At 57.5% G+C, this 25,829-nt stretch overlaps 1 protein-coding gene across 1 annotated transcript in view; it reads left to right on the forward strand.

Annotated features, from left to right (window-relative positions):
- Positions 1 to 25,829, forward strand: part of STARD8 (StAR related lipid transfer domain containing 8) — a 40,973-nt gene that overhangs the window by 13,911 nt on the left and 1,233 nt on the right. Inside the window, 12 exon segments of the mRNA XM_036402423.1 lie at positions 18,166 to 18,237; positions 19,482 to 19,563; positions 20,577 to 20,640; positions 20,904 to 22,270; positions 22,892 to 22,937; positions 22,939 to 23,066; positions 23,536 to 23,695; positions 23,940 to 24,138; positions 24,248 to 24,458; positions 24,609 to 24,723; positions 25,020 to 25,235; positions 25,450 to 25,667. Coding sequence (XP_036258316.1) covers positions 18,166 to 18,237; positions 19,482 to 19,563; positions 20,577 to 20,640; positions 20,904 to 22,270; positions 22,892 to 22,937; positions 22,939 to 23,066; positions 23,536 to 23,695; positions 23,940 to 24,138; positions 24,248 to 24,458; positions 24,609 to 24,723; positions 25,020 to 25,235; positions 25,450 to 25,667 — 2,878 coding nt within the window.

Raw genomic sequence — 25,829 nt, forward strand, 5'->3', positions numbered from 1 at the left:
TGCTGCATGACTTTGGGCAGAAGGACCAAGCCTGGAAGTTGGCTGGCACTGAAGGGTGCAGGCAGTGCTGAGAGTAAATCACTGCCAGTAGAGAGAAGAATGAAATCTCCTTCCTTTAAGTGATCACCCCGTGTAAAGCCTGAGACAGTTTGCCTGTTGCAGGGGTTTGGGATTTGCCTTTGCCCTCAGTGTGGCTTTGGAAAGGCTTTTGCATTTGGTGTCTGTGGGATTTTAATCCCCAAATTCAGGCAGGGTCTGCAGGGAACGGAATGCGTCTGGAGTAGTTGCTGTGGCCTTGATGCATGGGGAGCTGGGGGGTCCTGTGGTGTGGTGGGACCAGGGGTCAGAGCATTCCCTAACACGGGGATCTCCTTTCCTCCCCCCAGCCCCATAGCAGAGATGTTGCTCCATCCCTTCTGCCCGCTGGATTTGGTGACAAGGATTACCAGAGCCCAGGGATGAAAGCTGAGCTAGTTCTGTGCATGTAAAAAGCTTTAGAAGTGGCATGGGGGCTGTAAAAGCTGAGATGCTGCTGCTCTGCCAGTCTTCCCATCCCACAGCGTGTCCATGCTGGTCCTGCTGCAGCAGCAATGGTACTCCAAGGCAAGAGGAGCCACGGGGAGTTACAGCTCCCCAAACCATGTCACACGTTTGCTGAGCATGGGAATGTCTCCCTGGAACTTGGGGTTTCTTATTTCTCAACTTCCCTTTTTGCACGTGGTGTTCCACCCCTGCAGGGACGTGTGACAGAGGTGTCTGGGGGGGTTTAGCCCTGGAGGAAAGCTGTGCTGGAAAGTGGCTGGAGCCTCCAGGGGCTGGTGGCCAGGGCAGAGGAGCTGCTGTGAACCTTGGAGCAGAGCTCTGGAGGGGACTGGCACATTCCAGCGAGGCCGGGGGTCTCGGCGGGTTAATGATTGAGCTGCTCTGGCCCTTTGGCTCCTGCCATTTGCAGAGGCACCTCGGCAACATGGGAACCTTTCCAGGCTGCTGGGGATTTAAAGAGACAGGGTCTGTCCCTACATTTCCAGTAAGAGGATGCTTTTTTTGTGCTCTTCTGCTGATGGCCTCTGGATTTTTGTTACCTATTTGCCTTGTGATTCACTGCGTGTGTTACCTGCATGTCCTGCAGGAGGAGCATTGTTGGTGTGGAGCTGTGCTGGCCTCACTCTGCCCATTCCAGGCTCATCACCCTCTCCCTGATAATGCAGGTGTGACCCTGATCCCACAGGATGTGGCTTTTCGTGGGTCCCCGTGTGTCCCCTACCTCTGGGTGCTGTGACACCCATGGGTGGCCGTGCCCCCAGCCTGCTGCTGTCCCCTGCAGCTGCTGGGTTAATCATTGACAGGTCCCCGTGCCACGTGGGCACTGGCCTGGCTGTTTGCAGAACCCTTATCAGCACAGGGCACTTGTCACCCGTGCCGGGCAGAGCAAACGTTAACGGCAGGGCTGGGAACAGCTTCAGCAGCTCAGGGACCTTCCCCAGGGCTCAGCCACTTCCTATCCCACGGCATATGGAATCCCAGCAGGGCTGCAGTGTCCAAGCCTGGGGGTCTACAGGGGAGATAGGCTGGTGGGGTGGTCAGGATGAGCCCTGGAACATTTGGCTTCTGGTGTGGTCCTGGGATGAACATCTGGATTTCTATGGGTGCTGCAGCCAAGGCTTGGTCCCGTTGCTTAAGTGACAGCAGGAGCTGGTGGCTTCTCCCAGGGTGTCCTGGTGCTGAACCTGAGGGGTCCTGTGTGCCCCAGCCTGGGAGAGCTGGGGGATCTCCTGCCCTGCAGGTGCAGGGGGAAAGGACAAGAAAGCTGGCATTTAAAAGGAAAAGGAAGAAAAACGGAAAAGGAGTGAAGAGGACGAGGCTCTGCTGGCAGTGCTGAAGGCTGGGCTGGAGCAGGGGTGGTTCTGAGGTTGCAGGTGGGGTTTGCTCTGTGGGGTTTCAGAGGGCTGGCTGCTGGCCTCTGCTGCTCCTGCTGAAACTGGAACTGACCCTGGGCAGGAGTGTCACAAGGCTGCACGACAGTGCCCACAGCGGTGACGCACAGGGCACCTGACCTCGTGTCATCAGTGTCATTGGGCAAGAGCAGGATGTCTGGGCAGCCAGGGCTGGTGTTCCAGCTCTGTTTTTCCAGGCAGAGGGTTGCCCCACGGCCTCCAGACACCTTCCTGAGCAAATCCCAGGATGGCTGTTGCATGGAGAGAGCCACTGGCATGAGCCTTCTGGGGACAGACACACTGGGGGCACACATGGTTTGTGGCTGTGTGAATTCTCCTGGTATGAAGTCCTGGGAGCTGTGGTGCTGCTTTCTTGGGAGCAGCAAGGATGTAGGATGCAGTGGTTCTCTCCCATCTAAAGATAATGGACATACACAAAGCGCAAAATCAGGGAGAAGGCAGAGATTGCCTCTCTTCTCCAGGCAGGTGATCTCTCTGCTGCTGAACCCCGAGCCCTGGCTGCTCTCTGGACAGACATTTGCTTCCCAGCCAAGTGGCAGCTGACCCTATGCTTCCCCTTCCCTTTCCCACGCCTGGCCTCACACCTCCACAGCTTTTCCAGCTCTGCTGAGAAATTCCCAACCCCAGCAGGCATGGAGGCGTTCTGCAGCAGCAGCTGAGCTGGATCAAACCACTCTGGGGCTGAGAGCACCAAGTGCCTGCTTATTAAGGGACGTTCAGGGGGCTGGTGACACAGGGAGAGCTTTGGCTGTGCCCTTGGCCTTGCTTTGGTGTCCTCTGCTGTACAGAGGGAATGGAATCACCCTCTCTGTGGCTGTGACCTGTGAGTACACGGGAACACTGCCAGATCCTGGCACTGAGCTTATTTATTGTTTTATTTATTGTGCTGTCCCGTGCTGGAGGGCCCAGGAGAGCGAGCTCTCTGCTCTCCACTCGGGGCTGTTGGCTTTGCTCTGTCCTTGACTGACTGCTGGAGGCAGCTGCTTCTCCACCTCCTGGATTTCCTGTATTTCTTCTCTTTTTGCTTTCTTGTGCCTTGTGTCAGGAGGTTGGTGTGAAGGCAGCGTTTGTGCTTCCTAAGCCTCCACGTGCGTCCCTGCTGGGCTGGAGCAGCTGCAGTGCAGGGCTGGGGGGGCTGCAGGGGCCCGGGTGCCCCATCCCTGCCCTCCACAGCAGGCTCAGGAGCCACATTTCCATCTGCTGGAGATCCCAGCACAGCCCCTCAGGGACCCTCGGAGGGGAGTGACTGACACAGCCCACTCAGGGCCCTTGTGGAAAGGGTCTGGCTGGGGAGGGGGGCACAGGTGCAGCCCCCTGGTGCAGTGCAGGACCTCCAGCAATGCCAACAGCTGGGCAAGTTCTGCCCAGTGCCTCTGGGAATGGAGCCAGAGCTTTTGTGAAGTCAAGAGTGGGTCCCCAGCTATGAGCCCCTTTCGGGAATCCCGTGCTTTCCTTGCCAGGCAGAGTTTGTGTTTGGATTCTGGGTTTTGTGGCATTTTTTCCAGGATCTGGCGGTGCCACAGATAGGCTCTTCTCACATCACCAATGCAGACTCCAGACACCTTGAGATTCCCTGAGGCACATAGGGAACATTTGCAGCAGGGACTGAAGGGGTTAAAGCTGCTTTGCAATGTGATTTAAAAAAAAAAAAAAAAGCCATTTCCTTCTTGTCCAGAGACAGTTTATTTTCTGGGCATTCTTCGGGACGCAGGGAGGTGCCTTTTCTTTAAGGCATTTCCTGTAAGCAAATTTATATTTGGCCTGGGGAGGGTGGGGAGAGGAGGTGGGTGCTGGGGAGGGTCTGCAGCCGAGCCGGGTGACCTCAGCTTTGGCTCCTTGTCCCCAATTGTGGAGGTGGCAGCTGCGGGAGGCGCTGGCTGTCACAGCAGGGTGAGGAGCAGGGTCCTGTGGGGTCCCTCCTGTCACAGCAGGGTCCTGTGGGATTTCTCCTGTCACAGCAGGGTGAGAGCAGGGTCCTGCAGGGTCCCCTGTGCCCCAGCAGTGCTGCTGTGTGCCACTGTGCTGAGGCTGAGCTGGCACCCACGAGGCTGCTTTCAGGCCATCCCTTCCATGATCTTTAAGATGATGAAGATAAGAGCTGCTGAATCCCTGTTATCCTGTGCTTGGTGTGGCTGTCTTCCCTCCCCCAGGATGGTTTTGATTGCCACTGAAAAAGTCCAAGAAGCCAAGGTGGAAATGCAGCAGATCATCAGCATTCACTGTGCCCCTGGGGTGGGTAGTGCAGATTTAACTCTTTCCCCGAGGATATTTGATCAGATCCTGGGCCAGGGGCTGCAGCCAGACCCTGATGCCCCAGGCTGGGCTCCCCCAGGCTCCAGCTGCCCCCCGATGTTCCCCGTGCCAATTTTCTTCTCCCCCATTTTGTTTTCTTTTTATTACCGTGATTTCCTAACATCGGAAGAGGCGAGTTATGAAACTGGAGTTATCCAAACACGTCTTGTTTGAAGATAGCGTTTCATGCAGCAGATGCAGCTTCCTGCCCTGTAAATGGCTCCCATTGTTTTGCCTTGGCTCCTGGCCCCGCAGCGCTGGGGTGTCGCTCTGCTCCAGCAGCCACAGGAGTGGTGGTCCCAGGGCTGGACTGGGAGCACTGGTGCTCTGTAGGCAACCTCTGAAAGCACCTGGGGCTGCCCCAGGTTAAGGGCAGGAGCTGGCAGAGTGCTGGTTTGGTTGGCTGCAAACATCACCTGCAAACTGGGGTTGTTGTGTGCTGGGCCAGGCACAGAGGTGGCACTGATGGATGGTGTGTGCATGGCAGGAGGCAGGGAAGAGGGGGTAAACAAAAGAGGTGGTGCTGGTTGGTGTGGTGAGGACACTTCACAGCACAAAAGAAGCAGCACACATTTTTAATTTAATTTTTTTTTTTTTTTTTTTAGTGTTTAAATGCAAAGAGAGGGTTCAGAGGTGACCCTCAGGTGCTGCTGAGGCACTGGGAAGAAATTCTTTCCTGTGAGGGTGCGGAGGCCCTGGCACAGGTTGCCCAGAGAAGCTGTGGCTGCCCCAACCATGGAAGTGTCCAAGGCCAGGTTGGATGAGGTTTGGAGTAACCTGGTCTGGTGGAAGGTGTCCCTGCCTATGGCAGGGGTTGGAACTGGATGAGCTGAAAACTCCCTTCCAAACTAAACCATCCTTTAGTCAATGATTCTGTGATCCCTGTGGTTCTCTGTGATTGAAGCATGGTAACAGTCAGATTTGCTGGTGAGCTGCAGTTTTGTGCCCCGTGTTCCCCCTGGGCACTGCCAGCCAGTCCTTGGGTGAGTGTCCTGCAGCTCCAGCCAGCTCTGGCCACTGCAGGATCCCAGGCACAGGGAGGTGCAGCAGGAGCAGGCTGGGACCTGGTGAGTTTTGGGTGGATGTCCTTCCCCACCGGCAGAGCCGCTTTGAGAGGAGCTGGGTGTGCCCAAAGCTCTTCCTCTGACTGAGGAAGCCTGGTGGGGATCACGCTGTCCCCAGAGCTCAGGCACGGCTGCTGTGCTGCAGCCACACTGTGAGGGTGCCTCTCTTCTCCTGCTCTCCACAGCCTTCCCACCTGCTCGAGCAGCAGGGATTGTTTTTGAATTATTTTTTTGTTTCTGTGAACACTGTTAGGGGCTGGGGAACTGCAGCTGTTGGCTCATTAATGAGGTTCTCTGCAGAACCGTGGCAGGAAGCAGTGCTGGACCCTTGGCTGAGCTCGTAGGTTGACGCTTTTCCTTCCTGCCCTTCTCAGCAAAGCAAAGTCACTTTGTGGCCGCCCCCACCTCAGCCCCTGCTCCCTCCCTGCTTTGGGTGTCAGTTTTTGCTTTGAGGGTTGGGCTGGGGTCCCCCAGGCAGGGTTCTGAATCTTGTGTCTCTGTTTCTTTGGCCACAGCAGTTGGACAAGACAGAGATAGCAAGGTCAGGAGTCTTAATGATTGGTGTTTGATAAGGTTCACTGATATTTTATCAGTGGTCTCTGAGGACAGAAGGAAACTGTGAGTTAAGAACATATGTCTTGGCAGGGCCACATCCCCCTGAGTGCTCAGTGCTGGCTGGGAATGGAACTGAAATCCTCAGAGATCCCATTCTCTCCTTGCTGCCAGCACCCACAGAGATCTTGGCTGTTCCTGGGCTGTTCTCTGGCTGTTCTGGCAGAGCCACTCACCTGCCCAGCTGCTTCACCTGGGATTTACCTGCTCTCATGCTGCTCCTTGAGCAGGGACTGAGCCGTGAAGGGCTCCTGGCAGCATGGAGGATGTTTGTGTAAGACTGGGTTCCATGGATTATTGAGCATTTGTGTTTCTTAGCCAGGCTCCTCAGCCCATCGTGGCACAGAGTGATGCAGTGGTGGCTTTGTCAGTGCTTCCCTGTTTTTCCAGCACTGCCCCCCTTCAGCTCATCTCCAGCTCTGCCGAGCTCCTGGGTGGGGATGGGCACAGGGTGTTCTGCTGTGGAAGGGGGAGGAGATGCCACATCCCACCTCTCTCTCTGGGAATGCTCTGGAGACTGAGGAGAGCAAAGACAGCTCCTACAGCCCTGCTGGTGCTCTCGGGCTGCAGGGGCCTTGTGCCACCCCACAGTGCTGTGGGCAGGTGGGGATGAAGCACTGGGTGAGCAGCCGGCGGGAAGAGCAGCGTGTCCTTGCGAGCGGCGGTCACGGCTCAGTGTCACCTGTCACATGCCAGGCAGGGCACTGGAGCGTGGCTGGCCTTGTGTGCATGGCTGTGGCTCAGTCAGGCAGTGCTGGGTGAGCAGCCACACATCCAGGCACTGGGATTTTGCACAAATCAAGGCACCAGCTGTCTTGGATGGGGCTGGGGGCAGGTGCTGCTCGACCCCAAAGATGCTCAGATGTGCTGGGGCTTTGGGTCCTTTCTGAAAACTCGCAATTGTGTCAAAAATTAGTCAGAAAATTAGATGGATAAAGGTCTAGAAGGGTTTTGAGCTGATTGATTGACCACAAACATGTCAGCCAGCAGCACTGGGGGAGAGCTTTGCTCAGCTAAAGGCTTCCTCAGAAACACCAGTGGGGCAACTGCTGCACACTGCTGGGACTGGAAAGGAACATTTGCTTGGGGAAAGACAAGCATTTTAGAGTGTTGCTCTGAAAGACACAGCCCTGACTGCTGGGGATGGCTCCCCTGCCATGCACAGCTGCTGTGGTGGGGGTTTGGCTGGGGAGGCTTCTCCCTGTGTGAAAGCACTGGCTATTCCAGAATGACTGTCTTGAGACCAAAGTGTTCTTAATATCACCCCTGGGAAGCTCTGAACAGGCTGGAGCATTTGCCAGCCCTGGCGTCAGCCCACCATCAGGAGGGGACCTGTCACCCACGAGCAGCCCCATCCTCACCACGCCCAGCTGTGAGCACCAGCGAGGCCGTTGTGCAGTCAGGCCCAGACAAAAAACCCCAAGTGGGCCTTGCTGTGACAAATCTTTTCCTTACAGAGGGGCTTTCACATGGAGGGGAAGCTGGAACAAACATGCCCGTTCCTGCCAAAGGCGCTGCTCTGCCAGTAACTCGCCTCTGCTTCCTACTGCAAGTGGTTGATGTGTGGAATTGGGGCTTCCTGCTGCCTGTTGACCCCTGGGCTTCTCCTTCTCCTGACCCCAGGAGCTGTTCCTCTGCTCCTGACCCTGCTGTTGGCAGCCACCGCTCCGGCTCCGGTGTGCTCGGCGTCATAACTTCCCGTGAGCCGGAATGGCTGTGCCAGGGTGTGAGCTCCTGTGCCTGGAAATCCCTCAGAAGGCTGGGAAGTGCTTGGTTAATTAACCAAATGGAAGAAGAGTTGTTTGAACCATGTCTGGGAAGTGTTCCTCCTGACTTACAGCAAAGATCTTGGATTTGGGATTGTCTTTTAGCCACGGAGCAGCCCAGATCCCTTTGTGCATCCTGGGATCCTTCCCGATCCATGGCTCTCCTCTGTGTCCCACAAGGCTTTGTTTGCCTTGGCTCCTCAGAAATGCTGTTTTTTACATAGAGGGCCCTGTTTTAGTCTATGCCTGGGTGCAGGGTGGGCTTGGCTGTGGGAAGGGACACAGGCAGACCTGTGCTGGATTCTCTGGTGGGAGGCAGATGGATGGGGCCATGTAAGCTGACTCTGCCATTCCCATGATTGGTCTTCCATTGGGATTCAGCATCTTGCCTGTCAGACCAGCGTAAGAGTCTCTAATATTGCTTGAGGCCAGGTTTTTCATCCTGTTTTATAATATTCCCTGACATTCCCCACATTCCTGGCAAGGAGACTTCTGTATTTTTTTGAAATGTTCCTTCGTCTCTTTGGAAAACTGTGACATCCTTTAAGACTTCAAAATGCCATTGTCCTGCTGTCCTGGCACCTCCTGCTAGCACCATAAAGAATGGGCAGCCTTGAGTTTCAACTCCAGCCCCAACATCATCTCCTTCCAGAAAGGGGAACAAAGAAGGAGGTGTAGACCATGTGCTCCTGTTTGATTGAGGGGCCTCCCTAAACCTGATGTCACCGCTGTGTTTCCACCCCTGTCTGCAGGTTTCACTGTCCCCCATGTTTTTGGGATGATATTGGGCCTGTCACCTGAGTTTCCATCGTTGTCACAGCCTGTCAGGACAGCAAGGTCTGGGTCTGCAGGTCTGACCTGCCAGGTGTGAGCTGAGGGTGGGTGGGATGTTTCCCAGTGCTGTATTCCTGGATAGGGATGAGAGACCTGTGGTGTTTCTCACTGGGAATCAGAAGTGGAGATGATGTTTAGCTCATTCTGGAATGATTTGTGCCAAAGCTCTGGTTTGGGAAGTGCAGGCACAGGGAACGTTGTTTGCATTGCAGAGACTAATCCTGTGTCAGCCACAGCTTGGTGTTTGGACTGTGCTGACCCCTCTGCTTTGGGCTGAGAGGTGAGCAGACTCCTGCTGCATGGAGAAGAAACATTCCCAGGGCAGATGGAGCATACTGGGCTCAGAACAAACTGGAATTTTGTAGGGAATTGGGTGATTTAGTCTGGATATCTCACGTTGCAAAGAACTCAAGAACTGCTGTTCTTGTCCCTGAACCATCTTTTTGAGCTTTTCCCCCCTCTTTAATATCTTGAGGTACTGGGAAATTTATGATGATGAAATTTATGGTGATCCAGCTTTGGCTGTCACTTTTCCCATCCCTGGCACACAGAACCTGCTGGCAGCTCCTGCTGTCCTGCTCCGAGAGGAGCCCCCGCTGCGGCTCACAGCCTGCGCTTTGGTGATGATGAGAGTGGTCAGTGTGATCACGACGGGGGCTTTTGGGGTGTCCATCCCTCTCCTCCATCCCGGTGTCCTGCCAGACAGGACAGACTCCCCACCGGCCCCTCTCCCAGCGCCTGCAGCCGGCACCATGCGGGACGCTTCGCCCTTAACCCTTTATTTCTCGGGTTGCCACGGGAAGCTGCGGCTCACCTGGCGGCCCCGGGGTGCCGAGCTGGGCAGGCCGGGTCCGTGCTGGGCTGGGCAGGGCGGCGGGGCTGGGAGCGGTACCGGATGAAGCCCTCCCGGCGCTCCCACCCCCGCCGTGGCGCTCAGCCCTGCGGGGCCGGGATGTCCTGTTCGCCGGGGACGCTCGGCTCGGCTCGGCGCGGCTCGGCACAGCCCTGCAGCCCTGCCATGGAAGGTCTCTTGCCGCCGCTGGACGGTGCTGGGTGGCCGAGGAGGGCGTGAAGGAGGCTGGGGGGTCATGCTGATATTTTTTTCTGCGTTTAATCCACGGGTTCCAATGAACAAAGCCGGGATTAACAGCTCCTGCCATGGTGAGTCTGCTCGTGTCCCGGCTCTGTGTTTGGATTCGGAGGCTCCAGCCAGCAAACGCTCTCGGGGGAGGTGGGAAAGGCTCTAAAATGACCTTTTTTTCTTGTTAGAGATTTCTTGGAAGCAGCGTTTCCTGTGCAGCAGGGCGCTTTGCTCCGGCTTTCACACAGCGGGGGCGAGCGCAGGGTTCAGAGGTGACGCTTGTGTTGTTGTTAAAATTGTTGGGGAGGGTTTTGGGTTTTTTTTTAATCTTTTCTCGAAAACCAGAATTTCCTTCACCTTTTTTGCCGTGCCCGGAGCGGGGATGTGCAGGAGCCCTGTGCCCTGCTGGGACCGGGGATGAGCGGGGCGGTGGCGGTGACAGAGCATGGGCTGGCCCCAGTCACACCACCAGAGCTTCTGCTTCCCTGCTCTGCTCCCCACTGGAGCTGCAGCCCCGGCAATATTTGGGTTTATTTCTGCCAGAGCCAGCCAAGCCGGTGTGATTGCTGCGGGCCAGCTCCTCCTGATCGCCAGTTGTTTCCTGAGCCAAAATCTTTTCTGTGAGCCCAAACCCCCCTGGCCCTGGCAGGCATGGCCAGGGGTGCGATGGTGCTGGTGCCAGCCATGCTCTGGGATGTGGCATCACCTGCTGACACCAATTCACTGATTTAAAAGCACTTTCCAGAAGAAGGAATGAGGAAAGAGCGGAGTTTGGAGCTGTGGGGTGGAGGTGGAAATACCCCAAGTGCTGCCCATGGGGGTGGGGTGCAGCAGAAGGGGCTCCTGATGGGAGAGACCTGTGAGCTGGTGGCAGTCCTTCCCCTGGGCACACAGACCTGTGAGCTGGTGGCACTCCTTCCCCTGGGCACACAGACCTGTGAGCTGGTGGCAGTCCTTCCCCTGGGCACACAGACCTGTGAGCTGGTGGTAGTCCTCCCCCTGGCACACAGACCTGTGAGCTGGTGACAGTGCTTCCCCTGGCACACAGACCTGTGAGCTGGTGGCACTCCTTCCCCTGGGCACACAGACCTGTGAGCTGGTGACAGTCCTTCCCCTGGGCACACAGACCTGTGAGCTGGTGGTAGTCCTCCCCCTGGCACACAGACCTGTGAGCTGGTGACAGTCCTTCCCCTGGGCACACAGACCTGTGAGCTGGTGACAGTGCTTCCCCTGGGCACACAGACCTGTGAGCTGGTGGCAGTCCTTCCCCTGGGCACACAGACCTGTGTTCCCCTGAGAAATGTCCCTTGGCCGCATTTTTGGAGTTTGAGTTATGCCTTGATGTGCCTGGAGGGATCCCTGCATGGACAGGGGTTCTGAGCCTGCACCCCGTGGGCTGAGGGGGATCTTGTGCTCGGCTTCACATCCAGGACTCCTTGGGGTTAAACTCCTGAATTTTGCAGATCTTTCTGGTGTGGGATGGGATTTCAGGAGCACATGCAGGCACCTGTACTTCCCCTGGGCAGCAGGGATCAGTTGATAAACCAAAGCTGGGTCTGGTGGGGAAGGAGGAAGGATCATGTGCTGAGCTGGGAAATACTTGATTTGGGGTTATTTTTGTATTGCAAAAGAGGAGAAGAGAGCCCTAAAGTAACCATTCATGCCTCTGCTGGGAATTCACTGCCTGTTCCTTCTTGCAAGGGCTTGTGCCCATGCCAGGGCTGTGGCAGTGGCCATGGCTGGGTGTGACAGCCATGGTTTGGGCTCCCTGTCCCTGGGGACAGGTAGGGCTCCCACCAAAGCTGCTGGAGCCTGAGCATTCTTCAGCCAGCAACAGGGTGGGTTTGTGATTCTGTACAACATGGAAAAAGCTGCAGCAAGACCACAAGGGAATTCTGCTCCGTGGGTTCCTCTGGTAACACACGTGTTTATGCTAAATAAATGCATAAAAGTAGGAGGGCATTCCCTCGTGTATTAAGGAAATAACTGTTCTTCAGTGCCTGGATTTAGCAGCAGGAGCTGGAGGTTGTTCCTCGGCGTGGGAAGCAGGAGAGCAGCTGCAGCAGGTCACATCCATGGGAGATACCAATGCTCCAATGGGTGATTGGAGCTGAGAGCTCCCTGCAGAGCCAGAGCTGCTGCTGGTTGTTTTATTTAGCAGAACTGTTGGTGTTTTCCTTTGGCTTGGCCTTCCTTGGCCTTTGGTGGTGGCTGGTGTTGGGTCTTGTGCAGTACTCCGGACGCTGACCTCAGTCCATGCTGGGTTTAACGCTCTTCCAGGTGGGGAAAACTGAAAAACTGGAAAACTTTTGCTGTTGTCCATGTAAAGAAAAGTGAGATGTGATAGCTCCTCATCGGGAGGTGCAGCCTGGCTGGTACCTGTGCTGGGTGATGGATGCCAAAGCTCTGGCACCGCTGGCTGCCCTCGGAGTGACGGCGTCCGTTTGTCCAAACAAAGTGCGTGTGAGATCCATGGGATGGCCAACAGGAAAACGGTGCAATTTTAGAAAGGGTGGACTACAGGATGGGCAAGACAGATTGATTTTCTTCAGCATCCGAGTGGCTGTTCTCATCTGGCTCCTTGTGGATGCCTCATGGCTGTTCTAGGCCAGGTTGGACAGGGCTTGGAGCAACCTGGGGTTGTAGAAGGTGTCCCTGCCCATGGCAGAGGGCCAGAATGAGATAATCTCCAAGGTCCCTTCCAACCCAAACTATTCTGGGATTCTCTTCTGGATTTTTCTTTCTGGCTTCAGCAAACACCAAAGAGAAGGAAGAAACTTCACCCCAAGCCTGGATCCAACAGAGGTGACTGGTGGCTGTGCTGGCACTGATAGACCTTCTGCACAGGGTGGGCTGGAGCCAGAGATTCTCTCTGCTCTGAGCTTGCTTTGCCTTTTCAGAGATGGAACCCCAGGTTCCCTCCATGCTGGGCTTGCCCTCAGACATGGTGGGCTGCTGCTGTGTGCTCCCAGCAAGTGGGACAGTCCTGCCCTCTCTGTTGTTCCTCTGGAGTCAGAGCAGCTGCAGAAATGCAGGTGGGAGAGGCAAGGATGGATCAGGGTCCTCACCTTCCGGGCCCTTTGTTTCTGTTCCTCTCTTTTTCCATCCCTTGCTCCCCCCAGACATCTGCTCTGCAGCTGCAGCCTGAGCAGTGGGACATGCAGCCCTGAGCTACTGCAGAGCTCCTGCTCCCGAGTGCTCTGGAGCTGCTGGGAGGAGGTGTTCTGTAGGCTCAAGGGGCTACAAGACTCTGAGAAGCTGCCTGGAGGAGCAGGAATCTGTAATGTGCTGTAGGACACTCCCGTAGCCATCGCAGCAGTGCCAGGGGACACTGACTTGGTCTCTGCCACCCCACCGTGTCCTGCTGCCAGCGTCCATCGGATGGCATGTCCCAGAGCACTCAGTCCTTCTGGTGCATCCCATGTTCAGCCCTGCCCTGTGGTGTCTGTGAAGATGTTTTGGTGTGAAGAAGGGACTTGGCTTAGTGGTGTCCTTGGCAGTGCTGGACTCAATGATCTGAAAGCTTTCCCAGTTTAAACCATTCCATGACTCCATAATCCTAGCGTCATTTCTTATGGCTGGTATGTCTGCTTCAGCGCTTCATTCTCATCCTTACTGAAGACAGCACTGGCTGCAAACCTGAATTTAGGTTGTTCTGGGTGTTGTTTGAGGAAGCAGAGGTGTTCTCTGAGCAGGTTGGGCCTCTCTCCCAGGTGCCTCCTTTCGTGTGGACGGGTGCTGCAGCGTCGCCTCGGTTTCCTGGTGCCCGCACTCCTGCGTGGTGCAGCACAAAGCTCTGCACGCCGTGGGCGTGAAGGGCTGCTGGGGTTTTAGAACAGAACAAACCAGACCCGAGGCTGCTGTTGGGTTCGTTTGAGGGGAGGAAATGAGAGCTGCCACATTCAGCTGATAAGGGTGGTTACACACAGCCCCGGAGCCCAGCAGAGGGATGAGTGGGCACAGATAAGGTGGGGGGGAGCTCTGGGGGGCTCTGATGGTGCTGCTGGGGCACGCTGTGCCCACCCTGCAGGGATTATGATCCAGATCTGATCCAGACACCCAACAGCCACAACCTCCCTGCCCTGTGGTGGTCAGAGGGGTTCCTGTGTGTGTTGTACCAGCCAGTACTTGCAGACACCATCCAGCAATTCCCCTGCAACCTCTAGGATCATTTTTACCCCTGGATGTCCCTCGTGTTTGTGTTCCCAGCATCTGTCTGGGACAGGAGTAGGGTGGCAGAGGGCTCTGCTGCCAGGTGCCATCCCCAGGGAGCAATGCCCTTGGAGCAGACATTTCAGGGCTGGAGGTGAAGGAGGCATTTGAGCGATTCCCGATTGGGGACATAGCAAGGAGCAGTTCCCAAAGCTTGTGGGACCCATTTACTGTGTGAAGGTTAATTATGGAAACGCGCCGTGTCTGGGAGGACATCCAAGAGCATTCCTCATTCCTTTCCATGTGCCCTGTCCATGTCTGTGCTGGCAGCTCCAGAATCTCTGCCCTCTGCTGAGTGGAGCTGGCAGCTGGAAGCAGGAGGTGCCCGTGGCTGTGTGGAGCTCTGTGTGCCCCCTGCCCCAAGAGCCCAGCTGGGTGGGCAGTGAGTTCCAGCTGTGCCCAGTGCTGCGAGGGCACCCTGGGGGCTTCCTCCAAACCACCCTGGGAGGGTCTGGGATTGGCCCTTGGCTGCTGTGGGAGAGATGCCCTGCTCAGGAAGGCAGCTCTGATTTCTGCAGGCAGAGTCAGTCCCTCTTGTCCCTTTGGCATGAGTAGGATACACCTTTCCCATGGGATACCTGCTTCAGCTCCTCATGTTCTCAAGCAGTGAAGGCACATCCCCCTGGTTCAGGAGAGGAGTTGGGACTTTCTGTCATTCCTGTAAAAAGCAGGCAAGAAACTTCTGCTTATAGCTGGGAAGGAAAGTCCCTGTCGTAGGCAGTTTTACTTTCAGGCAGGATGGAAAGAAATCACACCAACATGAAAGGAAAAAGAGCAATTTTCTCCCCTTGGTGCTGGGGCTGAAGCTTCCCCCGCAGTGCCAGGCAGCTGCTTCCAGCTTTCCATGAGGTAACATGTGAGCAATTTTGTGGTGGGGTTTTCTCCTCACACGCTAATTGGCTGTGTGGGACGTTTTATGGGGATTTGGAACCTTGCTGTGGGAAGCTGAGAGCCTGGCCTGGGACTTCTTGTCAGTTTTGATTGTTAAAGTGAAAGTGCAGAGCTGGGGTTCTGGGAAGTGGCTTTCCTGCCTGTAATTCTGCTGGCCTCCAGTGTTCCAGGTTGCTTATTTTAGAGCTTTTATAGAATGTCCTGGGCTTTTCCCTTTTTTCCCTGGTTCACGCCTGTTCCAGAGTGGGTGGATGGAGCACCAAAAGCACTTGAGAGAGAAATATCAGGCTCCAGACACCCACAGCCAGAAGCCATTCCTGCTGGAGTCACCAGTGGTCACCCCAGGGAAATGCCACAGTGGAGTCACTGTAAGAAGGAGATTGGGGAACTTCGTCTTTTTTTCTCCACTTCAGTGTTGGTTTTCATCCTTTTCTTCTGGAACAATGGGAACATCTTCTCTTCCTTCATTTTTGATTTCCACCCCTTCCTGGGGGTGTTGGGAGGTCAGGCTGGGGGGGCTGGACGCAGTCAGGGCATTTCTGATGGACCATGGTGGCCCTGGGGTTACAGTCTCTGCCCCTTGCTGGGTGCATGGGAGAGCTACTGTGGAAACCTTTTCCTTGGGAAACACCATCCAGCCTCAGCAGCTGCTGGACAAGGGCAGAGGCTTTTCTGGGGGAGGATTCTCGGGTGGCTCACAGGATTGTGCACCGCTGGGAGCTTTTTCCACTGAAGGTGTTGGTGCTGGTTTCCCCCATGGGGTTGTCCAGGCATTTCCTGAGGGTTCATCTCCCATGGAGAGCTTCCTCTGGAGCATGAAACATAATGGGGCTGCTAGTCTGCCTTCCCTGCCTGCAGTCAGGAAGCTGGTGGGATTTATCCCCTTCTTTGTCAGGGATGCATGGACTCTGCCTGTACCCTCTGCCTGCTCCTCCAGCTATACAACTGGAGTGGGATGATTTCTGCACCATTTAAACCACAGATCTCAAAGAGATTGAGTTGCTATAAGCTCCTGGAAATTGTTTTCTGACCAATGGAGGCAAGGAGACCTTCTTTGTGCCCTGCTGAGGGTGGGTGTAGTGTTTGATGAGCCTGCATTAGACATCAGGGAATCTTGGCATCTGGGGATGTTGGGGACCCATCTCTGCCACTGCTGCCTGGGGCTCAGGCTGAGCAGGGTGGAGGCTGGAGGGTCTCTGGGCAGCAATCCCTGGGCTCAGGGTGGATTCCCAGTGGAGGCTGCAGCCAGGGATGTGTGCTGGGCTCAGGTCCCATCACCCTGCCCAACAGTGAGGCTCCTGAGAGGTGACAGGGAGGGCTGGGAACCCGGCTGGAATGGGTGACCCTGTGCCCAGCGTCCCACGGCAGGAGTGTTTGCCTGCCCGGCCTTTCCTGCACTTCCCTGGGAAAGCACGTCCATGGGAAGGGTGGGAGGAGGAGGAAGCTGGCTGCTGGCTCCCTCTGGGACAGGACACTTGGAAACCTTTTCTGTGACAGCACTTTGTACATCAGCAGGGCTCAGCCTGGGCTGGTCAAACATCCCCCTGCTCTAGGGGGCTTCTCCCTGTTGGAAGGGCTCTGGGGGGATGCAGGACTTGCCAGAGCAGGCAGAGCCGGGAGCTGGCTGCTGGAGAGGAGAGGAGAGGAGGGGTGGAGGAGGTTTAGGGCCCTGGCCCCCCGCCAGCCCTGCGTGGGGAGGCGGCGGAGGGAAGGAAATGTCGCGCTCTGACTCCGCATTTCCACCCCGTGATGGGAGGCTGAGCCCAGTCCTGCACAGAGAGAGCATCCTGCTGCAGCCCTGGGCTCGGGCTGGGGTCACTCTGGGTGTCCCCAGGCTCTGGTGTGGCCCTGGCCATGCTCTGGTACCAGCTGAGCCCTGCTGCAGGCAGGAGTAAGCTCAGCCACGGCCCTGCTCCTGCTGCCCTCTGCCAGACCCATCCCTGGGGCAGCATCCATGGCACAGGTGGGACATTGCTGGTTTTGCTCGTGGCTTGGGGCACATGGAGCTGCAGTTGCTGGCTGGGATTGGCCCTGTGGAATTCCCATTGGGAGCAGAGTCGGGCACGAGTGGGAACTGGCAGGTCCCTTGGCAGGGGCTGTGGGAAGTGGCTGTCCCTGGGTCCTGCCCACTCCAGGAGTGTGGGAGGGATCTGCTTCCAGAGCTGGCATGGCCAGAGAGCATTCCCAGGGACCACCAGTCTTGGTGTCCTCCTGCTGGACAGAGGCAGCCATGGGGTGCTCTCCTCGTGGGGTGTTGGGTTCTTTGGGAGGGATGTGGTGCTCCACATGGACCAGCTGACCCAGGATAGCTCCAGGGTTGAGTTCTCCACTGGGATTGCTGGGTCAGAGCCCTGTTGGGGGCAGGAGGGGTCAGCCCTGGGTTTTGGCAGGACTCAGGTCATGGTTAATGACAGCTGTGTGGTTTGGACCCGGATCCAGATGCTCATTCCAAAACTTCTTCCCAAAACTTGCCAAGTATTTGAGTCCAGGGCTTTGGCTTAGTCCTGTCCTGAACTGAGCTGCTTATTTGGAGCTTTTTTTTTTTTTTTTTTTGCTTCTGTAAGTTTGGAATTGGGAATGCAAACTGTAGCCAGAGCTTTGGGCTGAGGCAGTGAGTGGATGGGGATGGAATCAGGGTATTCCAGTGCTGGGTGGGTCTGGCCTCAGCCCACTGTGTGCTTCCAGCAGGGACAGATCAGACCCTGAGGCTGCCAAGGCATTTTCTACCCCTGAGGTCAGATGTTGTCACCCTCAGCAGCAGAAATGTCATCGGGCCAATGGGTGCTGACACTTGGCAATGCCTTGCTGTGGCTGCAGGAACTCTGGGCTGTTTTCCCTCAGTTTCTCTAAGCTGGAGGAATTTCCCAGGAAATACTGCTGGCTGCTGAATGGGCTCATCTGGGCGAGGGCTGATCCCTGTGTGAGGGGTGGGAGCCAGCTGGGCGAGGGGTGAGAACCCCACCAGGGATTTGGTGCTGACTGGGATGAACACCAGCTTGAAAGGAGAGGTGGGGAAGGCTGGGTGGTGGGAAGGAGGTGGGGAGGAAGAGCTCCTTTGGCAGCTTTGCTCAGGGATGTTTGCAGAAGTGATCAGTACTGAGCTTTGACAAGCTCTGAACTGATGATTACAAAGATCTTCCTCTCCTGCCTGGCCAAGAACTGTGTTTGGTTTGGAGGGCTCAGAAACAAAACGTTTCATCAGAAGGTTAAAACTGCATCTTGTGGCCCTGTCATTCAGGTGGCATCACTGTCACCTCCTGCTCTTTGCCCAGTGCTGGCAGAGAGCTGCAGCTGAGCTCTGTCTGCCCAGCACCCCTGGCTCTGCAGCCTTGCATCTCCTCTGCTCTGTGCACATGGAACACGGGCTTGGGGGTCAGGGCTCTGGGGGTGTGGGCTGTGTTCTCAGGGCGTTGCTGCTGCTGGCAGGATGCTCAGGCTGGTTCTTTGCTTTCTTACAGAAATTGAAGCCAAGAAAGCGTGTGACTGGCTGCGGGCAGCGGGGTTCCCGCAGTATGCCCAGCTCTACGAAGGTGAGAGCTGCCTCCTGCCCTGACCCTGCTCTGTACCTGCCCAGAGCCTCCATCCCATCCAGATTCCAAGGGGGGCTGCAGGGACAGCGCCCACAGCTCCAGGGAGAGGAGGGGACAGAAGGGATTGCTCACTGATTATATGATTGTTACACTTCGAGCCCTTGGCCACGGCCTGGAGAACCAGCCAGTTAACTTCACTGCATTCCTGAACTTTTCCCCTTCAGGCAGGGCTCTGAGGAATCCTGGGGCGGCTGCTTTGGCCAAGGGCAGCCAAGCTTTGGAGAGCCATCAGCTCTCAAGTGATTCAGGGAGTGTTTGCCGTGGGTGGGAGCATAGGGGCAGCTAGTGTAGGTAATGTGGAGAGCGAGCATGTTCTCCCTCCTTCCATCCCTCCCCACTCCCACAAGCCCTGCCCTGCTCCAGCCTGTCCTTCTGAGTGCTCAGCCTGGAGCAGACCATGTTCCTACTCCCAGCTCCTGTGCCAGGCGCCCGGGGCGGTGGCAGGGTGGCTGTGGTGGTGGCTCACACAGCTCAGCTGTGTGTGTTTGGAAGCCCCGGGGGGATGCTGGTCCGGGCGGTGCGAGCAGCGGCGGCCCCGTCCTGCCGGACAATAGCGGGAAGCGCGGCTCGGGCGGCCGCAGCCGGGGCCATTGTTCGGCCGGGCACTTCCCCCGCCCCCTGCAGCACATCCCCGGTGACGGCTTCATGAGCAGCCCGTTTGCTGCCAGGGCCTATTTTGGTGGGCAGGCCACACGTGTTCCTGCCGGGATGCCCAGCCCCAGGTGCTGGCCCCAGACAGTGCTCACAGCTGGGCAGTGAGGAGCGGTGCTGGTGCTGCAGTCTTTGAATCAACCAACCCTTCTCCAGCCTCTGGCCACAGAACTTCCCACATCCTCCAAGTGTTTCCCTCTGTTTCCCTTCCCGTGGTGATCACACTCCATGGCTTCATGGACAGATGGATTGAGACCCTTGGGGCTGAAGGTCCAGGTCCCACATGCACGATCCCAGCAGAGCTGTCCATGCTCAGGGATGAGCAGGGAACTGATTGGAGACCCTTGGGCACCTTATCACCCTCACCTAACATACCTGGGAAGAGTCGTGCCCAGGGACCCTGGGCATGCCCCACCTCCAGGTCATCTCCAGCCACTTCGGCCTCTCCTCCTCTTCCCATGCTCACTGCTGCTCTTTGTCCCTGACGGAGCAGCTGGCTTGGGATCTGCCACTGATGTCACTTCCTTCCCCAGAGTCGTCATTCCCTCTTGACATCAGTGCTGTGAAGAAGGACCACAGCTTCCTGGACCAGGATTCCCTCAAATCCCTGTGCAGGTAACCCTCTCTTGGCCCCCCTCACACGGAATCAGCAGGGGGATGTGGCACAGACAAGGACAGCGGCCCAGGTGGATGGGGTGGTGGGCTCAGGGGGTGCCTGATGTGGTGGTGGGCTTAGTAGGGTGCCTGCCTTGATCTTGGCTGGGCCTGCTCCAGCACTGTCACTCCCTCTGCAGTGAGAACTCAGTTGTTCAGATCAGGGAACATTGCTGGTGTTGGGTGGTTCCAGGGAAACAGGAGGTTTTTATGCTCCATGTGATGCTGGTTGTCCAGTTCCAGGCAATGCAGCCCAGCCCAGTTTCCACCTGGGCACGGCGCTGCTGCAGCTGCAGGTTTGGGAGCTGTGCAGGGCTGGAGTGCAGGGAGCAGTGTGGGGGGGACTCAGAGCGAGCCAGAGCTGGCACCCACAGCAGGGCACTGACCCATGGTCAGCCTGGATGGGCCGTGTGTCACTCGGTACTGTGACTCAGCCCTGCCTTGCCTCTCGGACAGGTCATCACAGCCATGACCCTGTGCTGGCTCCATGCTGTCCCTCCCACCCAGAACAGAGAGGAGGCAGAACAGGGTCTGTTTCCTATTTGTTTCCCAGCAGAGAGGCTGCTGTGCTGGGCAAGAGGGGATCCCCGTGCCATTTCCTGGGTGCAGTGAGGCAGGAGGTGATGGGAGGTCTCTGCCTGTCCCTCCCTCTCTCAGCTTTCAGGTCCTTTAGTCATTCCCTGTCTGGGGCACAGGAGCTTCTGAGGTGATTTTGCTTTAGTAGCCTGGAGCAGACCACCCCTGCCCACTTGCCACAGCAGCTGGCATGGGCATTGCCTGGCCTGGGCTACCATCTGCTGGCATCGTCCCCTTGTTAGTCAGGTGTCCCTCTGACTGTGGACTCAAAGCAGCAGGTGACAGGCACAGCCAAGGCTCTAAGGCAGGAAAGTCAAAAGAAGCCAAAGCCATCCCTGTGACAGCAGCAGGGCTGGGGCAAGGGCTGGGGCCAGGGTAAAGCCACTCTGTTCTTGCAGGAGGCTGATGACCCTGAACACCTGTGCCTCCATGAAGCTGGATGTTCACTTTCAGCGTAAACAGGTAAGTCCTGCATGCTCAAGGCTGGTGAGGGGCTGAGGGGTGCAGGGGATCATGTGCTCGATGTGGGGCAGTGTCCTGGTGAGCTCTGGGACTGCCCTGGGCACAGAGTGGCTTCTGGAGGCCAAAGGAGTCCCTTGGTTTAGGGGGTGACCATGCTGCTCTCCTCCCCACCTGGGGCCATGCTGGTGCCCCTCTGAGATGGGGGGATGTGCTGACCCCCAATGTCTCCAACCGATTCATCCTCTTTTCTCAACTGCCCACAGAATGAAGACTCTGAGGAGGAAGTCGACTTTGCCATCAGCACCCGGTGGTCCTACCAGAGGGACAGCAAAAGGTGGTCACGGGTGGGGTCCGCCGATGTCGTGTCCCAGGGCTCGGAGGCCCTGAGCTGCACCATGCACCCGGTGTCCAGCCGGGAGAGCGTCCTCACAGACCTCAGCACCAACCCCGAGGCCACGTCCCTGCACAGCACGGGCAGTGTGGGCAGCGTGGGTGGCACGGGTGGCACGCTGGGCACTGCAGCTGTGCCATCCCAGCCCCTGTCCCCCCTCCGTGCCGCTGCCACCGCCTCCAGCTGCAGCCAGAGCGAGGGCTCTGCCCCGGAGCAGCCCCCGGGCCAGGGAGAGGCCTCTAAGGAGAAGCTGAAGAAGCGACGGTCTCGAAGCTTCCTGAAGAGGATCGAGTCCCTGCGGAGGAAGGACAAGGAGAAGCCCAGCCCAGACAGGAGGGTGGCTCCGCACAGCAGCGCCACTCTCCCGCCAGGATGGGGCTCTCTGAAGGATGATGGGGACCTTGCAGCCACCAGGACCAACTCCTCTAAAAGAGGGACACCTGCCCCTTTCCACAGCAAAAGACACTTCTTCTCGGTATCATACAGGACTAACCGCCTGCGCGGCCCCGGGGGCACCAAGGGCAGCTCTGACCCCAAACGCGGTGGAGTTTATTTGGAGGATTACGACACAGACACAGCCCCTGCCGCCGGCGGTGCTTGGGCTGCTGCCGAGTGCCAGCGCCGGGCTCGCCATGGCGATTGCCTGGTCTATATCCCCTGTGACCACAAGCCTGGCACCTTCCCCAAATCCCTGTCCATCGAGAGCTTGTGTCCCCTGGCCGGCAGCTCCCTGCCGCACTGGAGCGCCGGGAGCGCGGCCGTGGGGCTGGGCGGGGGCGGCAGCAGCAGCAGCGTGGAGGGCTCGTCCTCCCCGAGGGGCTTCGCCCGCCGGCGCCGCGGCTCCTGCAGCTCCCTGGGCAGCCGCGTCAGCGTCTACGACAACGTGCCGGACTTCGGCAGCAGCGAGGATTTCTGCAAGGACGGGGAGGTCAGCTTCAAGAACCTCGACGACATCCTGCATGATGTCGGGGTGCTGCAGAAGAAGGTGGAGCTCTGGTGTAAAGCCGTCTCCCCTGGCCTCGATGGAGAGGAAGGGGGCGACGAAGAGGAGGATGAGGAGGAGTCGGACTCGGGAGGGGAACCCTCCAACCTGCATTTCGAAGAACAGTCCATGTCGGATGTCGGCACCTCTGCCAGTGACTTTGATAGCACTGGGAACTCCCTCAACGAGGCTGAAGAGATCGAGACACGGGAGCGCCGGGATTCGGGGGTAGGAGCATCCCTCACGAGACCCTGCAGGTACCACAGAATCCCGAGGTGGTTTGGGTGGGAAGGGACCATAGAGACCATCTCGTTCTGCCCCTCCGCAATGGGCAGGGACATTTTCCACTAGACCGTATTGCTCCAAACCCTGTCCAGCCTGGCCGTGAACACTCCCAGGGTCGGGGCTGCTGCAGCAGGGAGGGGTGCACAGCCCGTGGGTCTGGGGAGCAGCGGCCGATCCCGTCCTCGGGGGCTGGATGATCGCCGGAAGGCAGGAGCGGGAGGCGAGGGGAGCGCAGCCGGAGCCGCACGGTGCGGGGAGCGCAGCGCGGGGCGCGGGTGCGCTCTGGTGGCCGCAGGACACCGCTGCCACCGCTGCCAGCACTTCAGCACTGCCACCGCTGCCGGCCCTGTCTGCCTGCACAGACCCGCGATTAAAAGGTTTTTCATTAATTAATAACGAGTGTAAACGCAGCGGGTACGTGCCTCCTCTGTGCCAGTATTCCTGGGGCTCTCCCAGCAGAGCTATGGCTGCTGCCGAGCTCTCTGGCTTTCCTCACCCAGTTTGGCTGTGCTGGAGGGTGGTGTGGCAGTAACCATGAAGGAGTGGAGAGCAGTGGGGGTTTCCTCAGCTGGGAATGTCCCTTGTGTCCCCAGAAAGCTGCGTTGGCACAGCTTCCAGAACTCGCACCGGCCCAGCCTGAACTCAGGCCTCGCTGGAGATCAACCGCCAGTCATCGGCCCAGCTCAACCTGCTCCAGAAGTGCTCCCTGCTCCGGCTCACGGCCATCATGGAGAAGTACTCTGTGCCCCACAAGCAGGCTTGGACGTGGTGAGCTGGGGCGAGGGGGACCAGGATGGGGCCCACGGGCTGCAGCTCATGCCGTGTCCCCAGCCTGGGGCAGCTTCAGGGTGTGGAGGGGGAAAAGCTAAACCAAGGGCTGTCTGGTCTGGCAAGTGAGAGCCAGAGCTGAGCCCCAGGCTCCTGGCATCGCCCTGGCTTCCAGAGGGGCTCCTGGCATCATCTGCTAACGTGGGGGCTGCAGGTATTCATGGGGCATTAAAAGTGCTGCAGCAACATAAGAGAGTAGGACAGTGGTTTCTTTAAATAGCCAAGTATCAAAATTATTTTAGCTTAATAAAAGGTGCTGCCATTCCTGATGGGAAGCAGCCTTGCATGTATTCCAAATACTGCAGAAATGTGTTTATGTGTGTGTGTTCCCAGGATCCTGCTCCCTCTGTGAGGGGAGGTGCTGAGGGCAGCGATCATTGCACTGATGTCTCTCTGTCCCACTCTGCAGGACTGTCCCCAAGTTCATGAAGCGGAGTAAAGTCCCTGACTACAGGGACAAGATGGTTTTTGGTGTGCCACCCATCGTCAACGTGCAGCGGACGGGGCAGCCCCTGCCCCAGAGCATCCAGCAGGCCATGCGCTACTTGCGCAGCCAGTGCCTGGACCAGGTGAGGCTGTGGCTGCCGGGATTTGGGGGAAAAAACAGCTTTAGGGGTCCTTTGTTCACCTCTTGTGGTGTGTGCTGAAGTGGGAGGGTGGGATTGTCCATGGGAACCCAGCAACATCCCGTGGCCATCCCTCACTCAGCGTCTCCTCTGAGTTCAGGATGATCCCTTTGGGGAGGGAGCCTTTGCCTGTCCCACAGGTGCCCACCCAGGCCAGCGCCCGCTGATCCCCTCTCTGCTCTGGCAGGTTGGCATTTTCCGCAAGTCCGGGGTGAAGTCCCGGATCCAGGCGCTCCGGCACATGAACGAGACCAGCCCTGACCACGTGGACTACTCGGGGCAGTCAGCGTACGACGTGGCCGACCTGCTGAAGCAATACTTCCGCGACCTGCCCGAGCCCATCTTCACCAGCAAGCTGACCGACACCTTCCTGCAGATCTACCAGTGTAAGGGCCAGGCTGGGGGCACCTCGGGGAGGAGGGGTCCCTCTGTTTGGATGCAGGGGATGGGTGGTGGCCGTGGGGATGCCCCGCTGACGCCGCCCCGTGCCCGCAGTCGTGTCCAAGGAGCAGCGGCTGCAGGCGGTGCAGGCCGCCATCATCCTCATGCCGGACGAGAACAGGGAGGTGCTGCAGACCCTGCTCTACTTCCTGAGCGACATCGCCTCGGCTGAGGAGAACCAGATGACAGCTGGGAACCTGGCTGTGTGCCTGGCCCCCTCCATCTTCCACCTCAATGTGTCCAAGAAGGAAAGCACATCGCCCAGGTAAGGGCTGGCTGAGCCTCAGCTGCCCAGTGCTCCTTCCCTGCCTGCCGTGGGAGGGGGAATGGTGAGACACGGGGGGGCTGTTGGCTCTGCTCTGTGACACAAATGAGGGGGTGCCCACTGGTGCCAGCACTACCTGATCCCCCACAGGGCCATACACAAGAGGGGCACCATGGGGAAGCCGGACCAGAAGGATCTCAATGAGAACATGGCTGCCACGCAGGGGCTCTCCCACATGATCAGCGACTGCAAGAAGCTCTTCCAGGTGGGTGGCAATGGGGTCCCAGCCCAGCACTGCCCGTGGAAGATGTGACCTTGCTGGCAGGTGCTTGTCCTAGAGCAAGCTGAGGGCATCCTTCCCACAGTGGGACAGCAGCCACCAGCCATTCGCCCTGAAGCCAAGCCCAGCTATGTCCTGGGCAGGAGGTGATGCAGGCTGTATGTCCATCCTCCCCACTCCCTGGGGAATGAGTTATGGTTCTCTGTGTGTCCAGAACCACTCACAAAGTCCCCACAAGATCTCTCTGCCTCACTGAACATCCGTGTGCTTTCGACTTGCAGGTCTCCCATGACATCTTGCTGCAGCTGAGCAGCTCCTATATGGCTGCAGATGCTTATCCCCACCCCCTGGCTGACTTGGTGTGCCAGGGGGAGAGCAAGGATTTACACTCCTACTTTGAGCAGAGTGTCCAGAACCTGCTCAAAGAGTCGTCAGAGAAATTCAAAGGATGGCTGAGCACGCCAGGGCCCCTGAACACGGAGCTGTCTTGCAAAAAGGTAAATTTTTGTGGAGGGGCTTGAGAACATATACAGGGAAATGTGTATGGGGTGACCTCTCCAGCAGCCACAGCAGGTCCCACCCCATCCCTCACTAGCCAGCAGATGGGACTGTGGTGCTCTATGGCAGTGGGAGCCATCAGTGAAGCTGCTCAGGGGTTAGCACTGGGGGTCCTGTGGGACAGTCTGTGTGAGCCTCCCCTCATCCCCTCAGGTTGGGGACGGGAACCCTCTGCGCCTGTGGAAGGTCTCCACGGATGTCGAGGCCCCTCCTGCCACGGTGCTGCACCGGCTGCTGCGGGAGCGTCACCTGTGGGACGAGGACCTGCTGCAGAGCAGGGTGGTGGAGGCTCTGGACAAGGACATGGAGGTGTACCACTACGTGACAGACAGCATGGCCCCGCACCCGCGCAGGGACTGCATGGTGCTCCGGTGAGGGGGGCTTGGGCTCCCTGGGGCACATCCCCTCTCTTGTACTGCACCAAACAGTTTATTTAGTTGTTGTTTGCACTGAGTGGTCCTTATATTGCACTGAATAGTTGATGTTATATCACATGGTTTGTTCTTCCCCCATCACATGGTCTTTCTCTCGCC

The sequence above is a fragment of the Molothrus ater genome, chromosome 14 (assembly GCF_012460135.2).
Source record: "Molothrus ater isolate BHLD 08-10-18 breed brown headed cowbird chromosome 14, BPBGC_Mater_1.1, whole genome shotgun sequence".
Taxonomy (NCBI): Eukaryota; Metazoa; Chordata; class Aves; order Passeriformes; family Icteridae; genus Molothrus; species Molothrus ater.